Raw genomic sequence first — 12,854 nt, 5'->3', positions numbered from 1 at the left:
AGTGAGCGAAATGTCCTCTCTGATCATCCCTGAGTAAATAGATGCAAGTTTAGACAAAATACCCCATAGGAAAGTTGGCCATCTGTTCAACTACGCTAAGTGATTTCTGAGGAAAGGAAGGGACAGAAAACGTGTTTTGTAACAGGAGAGATAGCCTCACGCCCTCCAAAAAATGGAGGGAGGGGGGCAAAAATATGAAGAAAGCAACAGCTGACCGAGAGCCTCTCTGGAGTTCGGGGCCAGCGGGAGGGAAACAGGGCAGCAGACCGAACCGTGGTCGGACAGCCGAGGGGCTCCCGGCAACGCCGCCGCCTCCGCCGCTCCGGGAGCTCTGCGAGCAGCCGCGGCGGGGCGCGGAGGTTCCGCCGAGCCGGGCAGGCTCGGGTTAGCTGAACAATTGTTCAGCTGCCGCTGCCTGCGGATCCGCGGAAAGGGCGCGGAAGGTCGGCGCGAGGCAGCCCCCGCACCTGCCGACGGGCTTACCTGCGGTGGAGCCGGGCGCCTCGCCCTCCTCCGGCGGAGCGGGCTTCTTGCCGGGCCCCTTGCCTTTCCTACCCTTCCTGCCGTTGCCGGCTTTTTTCTTCTCGGCCATCCCGGCTCCGACCGGCACCGCGCTCCCCGCTGCCGCCGCCATCCCCGCGGTCACCCCCTCTGCCGCCGCCGCCGCCGCTGTCGGCTCCCGGAGCGCCCGAGGCTCCAGCATCGCTCTTGCCTGCCGCTGGGACTTGCAGCCGCGAGTTCCTTGGAAGTTTTCGGAAACTCCTCTTCGGGCCTTTTTTTTTCCTTCACCCCCCTCCCTCCTTCTCCACCCCCTTTTTTTTTTTTCTCCCCCCGCTTTCCTTTCTTCACTACTACTACTACTAAACTCCAGCCCACAAACACACCCCTCGGCACACGCCTCGCTAACGCCCGCCCCGGGCACCTCTCGCTCGCTCTCGGGAGGAGCCTGCACGGCCCCCAGGGTGCGGGGCGGCCCGGCCCGGCCCCAGCCCCGGGGAGGGCGCAGGCACCGCGGCCCCGGCGGGGCGGGGCGGGCAGGGGCCGGGCAGGGCAGCAGGGGCGGTGTCGCCGCCGGAGCCGCCCCGCCGGCCGGCGCTGCCCGGGGCGCGCAGAGGGGCCGAGGCCGGGGCCGCGCCCCCGGTCAGGGTGACCCCGGCGCGGGGTCGCAGAGAGCGCGAGGCGGGTGCGGTGTGCATCAGGGTACTGACATGCTGCCGCTCAGGCACCTGCTTAAACTGAGGCTTCCGCTTAACCTGCGAGTTTACCGGCAGTGCCGCCTCCGCCCCGACGGCGGGGATGCTCAGGGGATGGAGGGTCTGCGAAACTAGCGTGCGCTCCCGCACCTGGTGATTTGCAAGGAGGTCCTGTCCCGGGGAGGTCTCATTGTTCTCAGTGTGCCTCCCTTTCTACTTTGGTACCTTCTCACGGGGCTGGTTCCAGAACCACCAGTTCTCACAGCCACCAGTTGGTCAGGTAAAGCCTTGCTGCAGTCCACAGACGAAACTGCACCCAATACAGCCATACCCAAGACTACTGTGAAGCAGCTGATAACAGTGTAAAGGCACCAAACTGAACTCCACCATCAGCTGGAAAACTTCAGGAATCTGTATATAATTGTTCAGCTAACCTGAGCGATAGTCCCTGATGGTGGAGATAAAAGTTACCTGTAGGACTTGCACTTGCACATTATTGGGTGGAAAACAGAATTCTCAGAAGTTATAGAAAAGATCAATACAAAGTACTTGAAGTCTCACAATGGAGGGTCTTTCCTGGAAAAGTCATGCAATGTGGAAAAGCAGACTGAGTCATAATTTAAATCTAGGTTTGCTGCTTCACAGCCTCTGGTGATTCCTCCTCTTGAATGTGCAACGAGAGTTGTGCATGTGCCTTGGACATCAAACAATGACCATCATGCACAAAAGGTGCTTTAAAATTCTTCTTCGGTATTCTTGGACTGAAGACATTAAAAAGATCTTCCCAAATCAGGCCTAAAAAAGACAAAACACTGAAACCCTATATATACTGAGTTCCTCATCTTGGCTGAAATTTTTGAACCCAGTTTTTTCAACATACTCTCCTGGTGCGAGAAGGTTTTGAAGAAGCAGTGGGTAGCCAGCATTTTGGTTTTTCAGCATTTGTACTTTGAAACAAACAGAAAAAAAGCCCACTGTTGGTCTAAGTCCTTATCTGATGGTAAAAGAAGAGCAGCAAACAACATTGACTGCAAAACATCAAGGCAAAAAAATTATACCTCCTAAGTGGCCTGGTGATACAACTTTAGTGAAAAATCAAATCAAGATGGGACGGGGAGTAAGGGGAGAAGACATGCATATGATTCTTGACACGAAAAGTTACAGATGCATTTGTGCCACATTTTGGGTTTCTTGACAGAGAGCGTTACGACATCCCTCCTCAAGTGTGCTGAAATGAAGTTGGGGCGATAAGCTCCAGGCCGGGCGGGGAGGAAAAGCAAGCCGCACGGAAGAACAGCTGAAGATGGGGAGATAACACTGGCGGCAGTAGCTCGGTTTTTCCTTAAGGGGTCACTACTTAGCAAGGAGGGAGCCTGCAGCGAAATGTAAGAGACTCTGTTGGCTAACGAAGTGTACTTTTAAATAATCTCGAAATAACCTGGTTTTCTGTACTCTGAAAAATCTAAATACTCAAGCATTATCTTCAGGCTGTGTTCATCAGTATTAAATCGTCATTCCAGGGAGTTATCAGCACTGGGACACCATGAGCAAGACACAGGGTGCACCCCCACAAAAGATGCTGGTTTTGACAGTGAGATGCTGTGGAAAGACCCCAGCAGCCCAAGAATGCATTCAAACTGACAGGCTAAAAATGAAACTCCAGACGAATTCCTGCACCTTGTCTTTCAGAAGTGGGAAATTTCTCAGAAAAACATACCAGAATTTCTGTTCCAGAAATAAGCCTATTATTCCGAGAAGAAAGATCGTAATTCATTTTATACAATGTGTCATAGATCCACTGCGAAAGGGTGTGATTTACTTCTGTATACACCAATGCCAAAGAAGGTGGTGTTGCTTACGCAGGTGAGTCTGCCTCTCTTTCTCTGCTGTTGCCATCTGTGAGATGCTTGAGCAGAGTGGGTAGCAGCTGATCTGACACCACGTTAATGCAGCCATTCTACCCCCTCAGTGGCAGAACTCTACAAAACAGCTGGCTTAGAGATCAGTCAGAAAATGCCCAGTGTACATCAACCTTCTGAGCTAGTACAGCTCAGTCCAATCTACTCTAGTATTTCCAAATCTTGAAATACTTTTCCTACAGCCAAGGGCCACTTTGGACTTCTTGAACTAGAGAGATGGGACCATTTACATAATTTCAGTGGAATGGGAACCGTAGCTCAGACGTGTTGCACAATCTCACAAAAATTGCACCGTTACTTTCAGAACAGCAGTCAAACATTCATGAGCATCAGTTCATAATAGGACAGGTAAAAAGGAGTGCTGCCTGTCACCAATACACAGGTAGAGACTGTGTATGGAGTTTTACATCTTTTTTCTATTTCCATGTCAACTTCTTCAGTACAAAAATTAAGCTCTGCCTATTCCTAGGCTCATCTCATTGTTGTTAGTCTGGCTCTTCTGGACCTCTGCACTATGTGAACTTGCTTATTTGCTTGTGAAGTGAATGCAGAATGCTGCTAAGTCTAATATTTCACTCATACATACCTCTCTGCAAACTGTAATGCAAGCTAGACGAGACAGATGAGTAAACAAAAATAAACAAAGCATGCTCCAGAGTAACAAACAGTTGAATATAATTTTAACAATCTGATTTTCTTTTGTTTCTAAGTGCATTTTTACAAAGACGCTGACTGTAAAAGAGACCTAATTACAAATACTTTGGAATTCCAATGCGTTACCAAGAGAGAAAAAAATGATTTAAGACCATTTTTTTTTCTGCACAGAAAATGTACTCATTCAAAAAAATCAGTTCCTAAATTGATAATTAAGTTCATGGTTTAATCCTGTTCTTATTCTTCTCTCAACTGAGGACTGGCATTTTCTTTTACTTCATATTGTGCTCCTTAAAACCCAAGACGACGAGTAGAAAACTATTTGCATGAACTTCAAAACTGCCTGTTGCCCTCCACTGGTGGCAAGAAAACAGTAAGAACTGTCATCCTAAACAGACTGAAACGGGAATGATGTATTGTAAACATAACTGTGAATGAAACACATTCTTATCTTAAGTTTGACTTGAAATTTTGTCAGCAACTAAGCACCAGGCCTTTCACATCAACTCAGCTGAGTCAGGACAACAGTACCTTTTGTTCTACTGACATTTTGAAGATGCAAATCTTGATTACACAAAAGTGTCCTAACAGTGGTTTAAAGGTCAAGGCAACATCTTTGGCAACAGCAGCAACTGTGACAGGTGATGACGTCTCATTAACGTCTCTTTTCAGGAAATGGCACATTTTGGAGTTGTTTGTACATGTATCTGTATATATCTTACTATAAAACAAGACCTGCCTCCAATTTGCCAACAATTTTTACCGACTCAATTTGTGAAACTTCAGGAGACTTTCACAGCAAAAGAAATGAGTACTTTAACATCTAATATTTCAGAACGTTTTATGTCATTCAGTTCCCATGATAAATATATGCATACACACACACACATATGCAGTGGTAGCCCCATTAATGTGTGAGACATTGATGCTGTTTGGTGTGGGCTGAATGTCTCTACAGACTACAACACTCCTGAAATACATCATTAGTTATAACCCAGGATATGGCCTCTGAAAATACCTAAGCAAAAAGGCATGGAAGGTGAAAATCTATTAATAGGAATAATTTGGCTTTCCCTGTTTGAATCCAAACTATTCCAGCTCTGGCAGTGAGGACTGCTCTGAAGATTGACAGCTCTCTCACTTCACTGATGTGACTCCACTGACTCATGTTTAGTCCAGACATTTTGCTCTCATGGAAGTAAATCCAAATTAATTTTTTAAATGTATATTAAAGCTTCATTCAATTTGTGCGTGGGTATTCTAATTCAAGACTTTAAAAAAATGAAATTAGGTTCAGATCAATTCACTTGGTAAGGTAAAGAAGACCAATCACATTAAAAGCACCTTTGATTAAAAATGCTGAAACAGAGCTTTAATGTGGTTTAACAAATTCACATTAAAGGCATAGCTGTTTTGGATCCAGACTGATTTCCTTCTCTGTGGGCAAGAGTTTAGTGGCCAAGCTTGATAATCCCCATTGTCCTGGTGCACATGTGAGGGACCAAAAGGTCTTCCAAGTTAGACTGGCACACTGTGCATAAATCCGTGGTGAATTTGTACCCCGACACAATCAGCCCCCAAATCTCAGAATGAATGTTGGTCCCAGCCCCTTCCCAGCCTGCTCTCTCATGGTCAGCGGTTTGGGAGTGTGCTCAGCCCAGTGGGGCTGGAAATGCTGCTCTGTCTCTGGGCCATCATGTCACACAGGTATGCTTTGTGTTGTCTTAACACCATGAGTTCAGGGGAGTTCTGGCTTTTCTGATTTCCTGCAAGCCCCCTCTGCTGCAACCACAATCTGGCCTGTCCTGCAGTAAGCTGGCTGAGAGAGCACAGGCACCAGCATGCGTCCCTGCCACATTGCAGGAACAAAATTTCTGCTCCTGGCAGGGTGCAATTTACTGAATCGTGTTTTTATCCCAGTGTCCCTGTTGAAATCAGTTGGCTGAGGGGTCTCCAAGGCTCCACTTTGTGCTACCTTTCCTCCACAGGCTCTGTGAAGAAAACAACTTCCTTTTGGAATCAGTCAGTGCAATACAACACGCACTCTGGAGCTTGTTGTGCCCACACCATCATCCAAGGTGTTTACAGGAATCTCTATGAGATTATCTCAGTGGTATGCAATCTCCACGATCATCTTCAAAGTAACCCTGTGGGAGTGTGGCAAAGCTGCTGGCTTCTTTCCTTACAGAAGGGGAACAGGACTTAAAGAGTATTTAGACCAAGCAAAAAGCTCTCAGCTTTGGAGCTCTAAGCTCGTCATAGTCTGGTCATCAACACAGTCTCTTGAGTCAGGCACACAGGCTTCACATTCATCACCTGAGGAGTGTTCAGTGTCTGAGGGTGGGAATCACAACTGCCATGGCTGCTAAGCAAGAAACTAACAAAGTGTTAACAATAAAACAGGATTTTTCACTGAAGGTTTGGAGGCTTTCAGCTCCCTGTGGCAATGAGGTGCCTTCACAGCCCCAAAATGAAACAAAAACACCAGAGAAAGAGAAGATACTATTTGTAAAGGATAACAAGGGACTGCTTTCCTCTTACATGTGCTTACAGCTCAGTAGTGGCAAATGCCCTCTCCCCAAGGATTAGAAACCTTCAATTATTTCATGTGCCTGAAGAGATGCGAGTGCACATCTCTCATCTCTCAGGAGACCGTCAGGCCCTTAGAAAGCTTTGCCAGAAATTTTGGACTGGTAAAATACTTCGGAGAGCAGGAACTGGAATTGAAACCACTCTTTCTTTCACATAAGCTCTCAGACCAGTGCCATGCTTTTTTTTTGTCCCAGTACAGGATTGGACAACTTAGACTAGACTGACTAAGGATATTCTCTTGTTTAAACATACCAACAAATCTAGCACTATAGACCACACATGCAGATATACATTTCTTGTATGGATTTCACTGAGAGCTCAGCTAAAAGTCTTGCAGTTAAATGCAGGAATTGTTTGGATCCATTCGGTCATTAATATACAAAATGAAGGATGAGACTTCCCCTATGTACATACCTACTCACACACACGTGCTCACAGCTACTGCAGAACTGCCCTGATTCAACTGGAGTTTCAACATTTTGGCTCATGAAAATCAGTTAGATGACCAGCTGTAAACAAAAATATATTTCGTATGGGGAGAGGGCTCTCTGAGTGGGCTTTGTTTTCCCCATAACTCTTCTTACTTAAATCCCAAGCAAAAATGAATAAATAGAGTATTAGGGAGGATGTACAGTCACTGCAGTTTTGTTTTAAGATTTTTCATCCAGCAAGAAAATGAAGATGTGTCTAATCAAAGCCTGAAACTGTGGTAAGATTCCCTGCTGTGTTTTATCTATGTAAGAAATTTATATCGATAGCAAGCAAATCTTGACTCTTTGAAGCTCAGGCTTCAAAAAGTCATGTGATTAATTGCAGCATCCCTGGTAAAATCAATGGTTTATCAGGCATTATATCAGGCACAAGAGTATTTCTATAACAACTTCTTTGCTTAAAGCCAGAAACACACTTAGGTACCTTTTAGAAATGGGATTTGGGAGAAATTGTTCGTTCAGAAAGTTTTCATGGCTTTTCCTTTCTAAATAAGTAGAACTTTGGGTAAAGTGTGTCTGATACGCCGTTCCTCCTATCAAAGTTTCTCAGCTGCAACCTTTACTGAGAATTTTCTATGAGCAATATGTTGTTTTCACTGAGTTGTTTCAGAAAGTTGCATTCATTTCCCATCACATCCAAGCAAAAGATAATTTTGGTAGGCTTGCCTTAAAAAGAGAAATATGATGTGCAGGGGTATCATTTCATGCTGTGAAATAAGGATTGAAGTGAAAGGTTAAATAGGAAACTAGTCAAGTGGTAAATTAAAGCCCAGGGAAATCCAGTTATTTCAAGCCTCAAAAAATAATGTTTTGAAATTGTGTTTAACACAGTGCACTGGTGGGTAGGGTGGAGGTGGGGTTTACCTGCAGACAGGCCAGTGCAAAACTGTGTATTTGTCTGTCTTGAACCCTGTCAAACATAGCAGGCAGGGAAGATGAGGGGGAGAGCAGTGGGCGGAGGGAGAAATGGACCCCAAAGACATCTAGGGACTCAGTAGTTATCCTAAGAACAGAGCACTTGGCGGAAATATGGGAGGTGGGGGCACAAATCCAGAAAATTGCTCTCTACATGCCTAGTTCTTGTAATCTCCTTTAGGAGCCTGCTCCTGGCCAGTATTAGAAAATGGATATTAAGCTGGATGGGACTTTAGTTTGACCTTATATGACCAGTTCAGTATTCTTTAACTCTGCAGTCAATTAAATAAGTGTCTTAGATTTCAGGTCTCTGTGAGACTTCATAATACTTTTGAAAGCAAGTGGTGACTTTAGTGATCTGTGATCTGCTGGTTTAGAGTTCATAGGAACTTTTTACTTCTTCCCAGACTAATTACTTTCTTGGTCTTCCACAAATGCAGAGACATGATGTAAAGGCTGTTGCCTTAGCCTTCTGTCACATTTGTGGTGAGTGGACCCTCACTGTCACTGTCTCATAGTTCCTAATTTTGTGGCACCAGAAATTACAAAGCTGTACACCTAATAAAAGTTTGCCAAGGTGGAGTTAAAGCTACATATTAAATGCTACATATTGATGGTTTGGGTCTTTCATAATTGTTTTTTGTTTGGTTTTTTGTTGTTGTTGTTGTTGGTTGGTTGTTGTTTGGTTTTGGTTTTCTTTGAGTTTTTTGTTTGTTTGTTTGTTTTTAATGGCTTTGCAAAATCAAAAATTAAGGTAATATGGGTTGAATAATGGTGGTGGGAAATTTGAATTCAGCATAAAATATCAGACAAAATATCTTTTGTTTGGCAAAAGATGTGGTAAGGAAGGTGGTGAATCTAATGTGAAAGTTGAAGAAAAATCCAGACATCAGACGTCTGAGGATTGAAAATTAATATGGCTCCTTTAAAGTCCATGGAAACAGTGATTTTCATGCCTGAAAATTTGTCCCTAATACATCGTGGCTACTTCTAGTTGATCCCTAGTTTAAAATATATAGATAACAAATAGTTTTCTGTTTGCTGGCTATTTCCTCCCTTTCCGAAGGAAGTCTGAATATGGAGTCAGGTGGGAGAGCCTCAGCAGTGTTAGTGTTCTGATGTAATCAGACTGGTGTGATTTCCTCTGTGGATAAAACTTTTGTGAAGTATTCTTTAGACAGAACTCTTTCCAGATTCTCAGGTCACACACACACACACACACACACACAGAAATACAACTCAGAAGGTGCTATGGGACCACACAGATCCCAGTAAACACAATACTTCAGCGTGCTTGAAGACCTAACTACATGTATATTTAGGATTCTTTTGGATCATTGAAAAATTCCTGCATGCTGTACCGCCAAGTTTCAGTGCTTAAAACCACAAATAACTGGAATCTGGGTACTTCCTTTTGGGGCAAAGTTTTTAAAAACCTTCATTAATCCTACCCCTATGAAAACAATGCAGAACACAGTTGTCAGGGAATAAAATGTGTGGTGCCTCTGTCACTAATATCTTTCAAGTGGTTTTAATTGACTCATAAAACATTCAAAACTGAGCCAAGACAGGACTCCTATTACCCTAAATGTGCTGGTTCTATACAGCTTGCTAGTAAAGCACTGAAAGTTGTGGGAGCACCTCACTGAGCAGAGAAAGAAAGTATTTTAATGACAATTCCTCCTGCAAGTTTACTCATGAGTTACAATTGACAATGAATATGCTATTCCACAAGCTCAGACCTTTGCCTGTTCATGATTAACCCACAGAAAGACTGCAAATATGTTGGTAATAGGGGAGCGTAAGAAAGTGGTATTTGTTAATTTGATTGCTGTGTGTTGCTCTATGTGGGCTCATTATGCAAAACCATTTAATCCTGTAGTTTGCTCCTAAACTATTCCCCCCAACTGCCAAAGAGAATTTGGTAATCTAGAGTCACCACCTCAGCTATGGGACTAGTAACCAAGTTCTTATAATTTATATCTGGAGGTGGGAACGTAACATTTATAACAAAAACAAAGGTCTGAACCTAATCAGAGGGCAGACAACAGCCACTGTTTCCACTTCATACTGACCTCTAGTCTCTGTCAAGGGCTATTAAATATTCTGTCTTCTGTTAGGTTTCATTCTGCAGGTAAATGGTGGTCAGCTTCTTATTAGCATTCATTCAGTTTGCCACTTTAGTTGTATGGTATTTCCAGAGGAAGAGACTGTATAGCAACAATTGACCATTTGATAAGAATCTGTCAGTGAAAGCTATTGCTTTCAAATATTCTGGGTTGTTCCAGTAACTGATGTGTTCCCACTGAGTGATTGTAGGAGAAAACTAGTGATAGCAACATATTGAACAAAGAAAACTAAGAGAAGATATTTTGATCAAGTTTCTTCACAAGGGGTCAGTTGCCCAAGGGCACTGACCAGAACGACCAACTCCAAAGTACCTTGAGAGACTATGCAAGTAAATCATCCAAGAAAATTACCACTGGGGAATGCACACTTCCAATACAGTACATTAAGAATTACCAAAACAATACCTGCAATTTTCTTCTCTCAGGTAAGAAGCTCTCTTCTTATACAGCATAAAGAAATTAAAGACAATTGATTTGCAAGTACTAAACTCAGCTGTACAGTTCTCAGTGTTGCAGGATCATGGTAAGCAACAAAACAAACTGGAGGCATTCTACTCTCAGCCCATACTGCAAGGAAATTGGAAAAGAAAATATTCTGAGTTCAGTTGTTTGGGGGCTTGATGGAAAGCTAAGTATCTGAATTGCCTAAGAAACCTCCAAAACAACTTCTCAGTAGGCTGACTTTTGAGGGACAAGAGGGAAGGAGAGAAAAAATAAACAGCAACCCAAAAATTCATGCAAATATCAGGTGATTACATCATGGCTTTTTATGCCATTCCAGAAACATGAACAAAACCCAGAGCATGAGACAAAGGCAGGGAATAAAAAAGAAAATAGTCTGGAAAAGAATAACAGCACTTCTGCACTCTGTGCAAGAGTTCTGGAAATCTAGGCTGTCTGGGGCCACACTGCTCCCTTTCCCTGGCTGCAGGATGAGCAGCACTCAGCATGCCCCTCTGCCTTGCAGGCCTCCCCATGCACTGCTTTCAGCCTCTGGAGCCAGAACTGGAGTCCTCTAACGTTAACAGCAGAAAACAATCAGGTTTAGCCTGTGTTTTTCAAACACCTTCTGAAAAACCTTACTAGAGCCTCACTGTACAGACAGTTACCATTTAACAAAGTGCAAAGTAATGGATAAAGAAATCTCTTGTGTGCGTGGGTTGAATTGCAGTCTGCAATGGCAGATGGTCCAGCAGGTGCATGACTTGTCTACAGCAACAGGATGCAAAAGATATTAAAGAAACTGATGAAGTGTCTGATGGTCAGGGACACCTCAAGAAAATAAGTCACATTGATACAGATCCCAGTGTTCTGGCAAAAATGAGCAAGTAATGAGAGAACTATCCTGAGTAAAGTGCTGAGAAAGAGAGGATAAGCTGCACTAGTTTGGAGGAAATAATTTACTAGCAAGAGTTGCTGTAATAAAATCAAAATAGTTAAGGATCAGCAAATGCAAATGCTGTTCCCTGTGAACAACTGGAGAAGGCAGGCCTAGTTTTGAAAAGTCACTTTTCTGAACTTACTTGAGTTTCTCAGGTAAGCTAATGGCTTTGGCAGGCTGCAATGTGATGAAGAGAAAGAAACTGTGCTGTGACTTCCCTTAGAGCAGAAGAGTGCCCTAGCATCCAGGCTGACCCCACACTCTGCAGCCCAAGTTGCCTGAGGATCTGGATGGGGTGGATGCAGTGAGCAGGATGAAAAAAGACAGAAATATCAACATTCAGCAGCTTTTGGTGTCTGAAATGTTTGGGAAATAGTGTTTAAACTGCTGTGATTCCAGTGTAGCTCTGTATAAATGCAAAATTTGCTCAAGAGGGGGAGAGCGTTCTCATTCCCTTGTGTTTATTGTCTTTCATTCATGTGTTCAGAAGGATAATTTAAAAACCTTTAATTATCTGCATTTTGGACTGGAGTCCACAATAAAAAGCCTTTTTCCTCACTTCTCCTGTGTTCTTTAGAAACCTAAACAGTCTTCCAGCAAAATTCCCCCTTGCATGTCCATTTCTTCCAACTCATCAGGACACACCTTTGGCCTTAAGACAGCTGTTTTGCTCTTCTTCATTCTGCAGAAACCCTCGGGTTCTTTTCTTTTTCAGGCAGGAAATGCTCATGGCTTGGAAACTGCTGATTCGACATCTCAGCCTCAGTCAGAGCTGCACCCATTCACTCAAACGAAAATCCAACCCATGCTTTAGACATTGCATGTAGTGTTTACAGGTTGTGGTTACATTTAAAGCAGTTTGTCTTTGTTCTTACTAATCAAAAATGTGAAGAATTTACAGCAAGTTTAAACAAAAAGGTGGGATGTGAGTCAGCTTCTTCAGTCATCTGTGGTTTTACATGGTCAATTAGCTACTGTTTACTCTAACATCCATAGATGCCTTCTGGTAATCGGTAAGGAAATGACAATGTTCACCTCCAAGAAATAGTAGCCCTGTGCAGAAACACCTGGGGGTCCTGGTGGACAACAAGCTGCCCATGAGCTAGCAGTGTGTCCTGGGGGCCAAGAAGGCCAATGGGATCCTGGGGTGCGTTAGGGAGAGCATTGCCAGCAGGTTGAGGGAGGTGATCCTGTCCCTCTGCTGTGCCCTGGTGAGGCACATCTGGAGTGCTGTGTGCAGTTCTGGGCTCCTCAGGACAAGAGACACGTGGAGCTCCTGGAGTGGGTCCAAGGGAAGCAATGGAGATGATGGGCTGAGAGGAGTACCTCGCTTGTGAGGAAAGACTAAGGGAGCTGGGCCTGTTCAGTCTTGAGAAGACACTGAGAAGGGAACTCAGAAATGTCTAATCTGAAGGAAAGGTGTCGGTGTATGATCTTCTCAATGGTGCCCAGCAACAGGACAAGGGGCAACAGACAGAGACTGATGCACAGGAAGTTCCACCTGAACATGAGAAAGGACCTCTTTAGTGGGTGGGTAAACATGAATTGGAACAAACTGCTCAGAGAGGTGGTGAAGTCTC

At 44.2% G+C, this 12,854-nt stretch overlaps 1 protein-coding gene across 12 annotated transcripts in view; it reads right to left on the bottom strand.

Annotated features, from left to right (window-relative positions):
• NRG1 (neuregulin 1) overlaps window positions 1-12,854 on the bottom strand; it is a 458,486-nt gene that overhangs the window by 178,397 nt on the left and 267,235 nt on the right. The window contains exon 1 of one of the 12 annotated variants that reach the window (XM_074533385.1): window positions 484-740. The exons of the other annotated variants lie outside the window; for them this stretch is intronic. Coding sequence (XP_074389486.1) covers window positions 484-703 — 220 coding nt within the window. The 5' untranslated portion in view covers window positions 704-740. Of the gene's footprint in view, window positions 1-483; window positions 741-12,854 lie in introns of those variants that run through there. 12 annotated transcript variants of the gene reach the window in all.

This window comes from Zonotrichia albicollis, chromosome Z (assembly GCF_047830755.1).
Source record: "Zonotrichia albicollis isolate bZonAlb1 chromosome Z, bZonAlb1.hap1, whole genome shotgun sequence".
Classification (NCBI taxonomy): Eukaryota; Metazoa; Chordata; class Aves; order Passeriformes; family Passerellidae; genus Zonotrichia; species Zonotrichia albicollis.
Note: the sequence above shows the minus strand (reverse complement) of the source record. Positions and strands in the feature narration are given on the sequence as shown.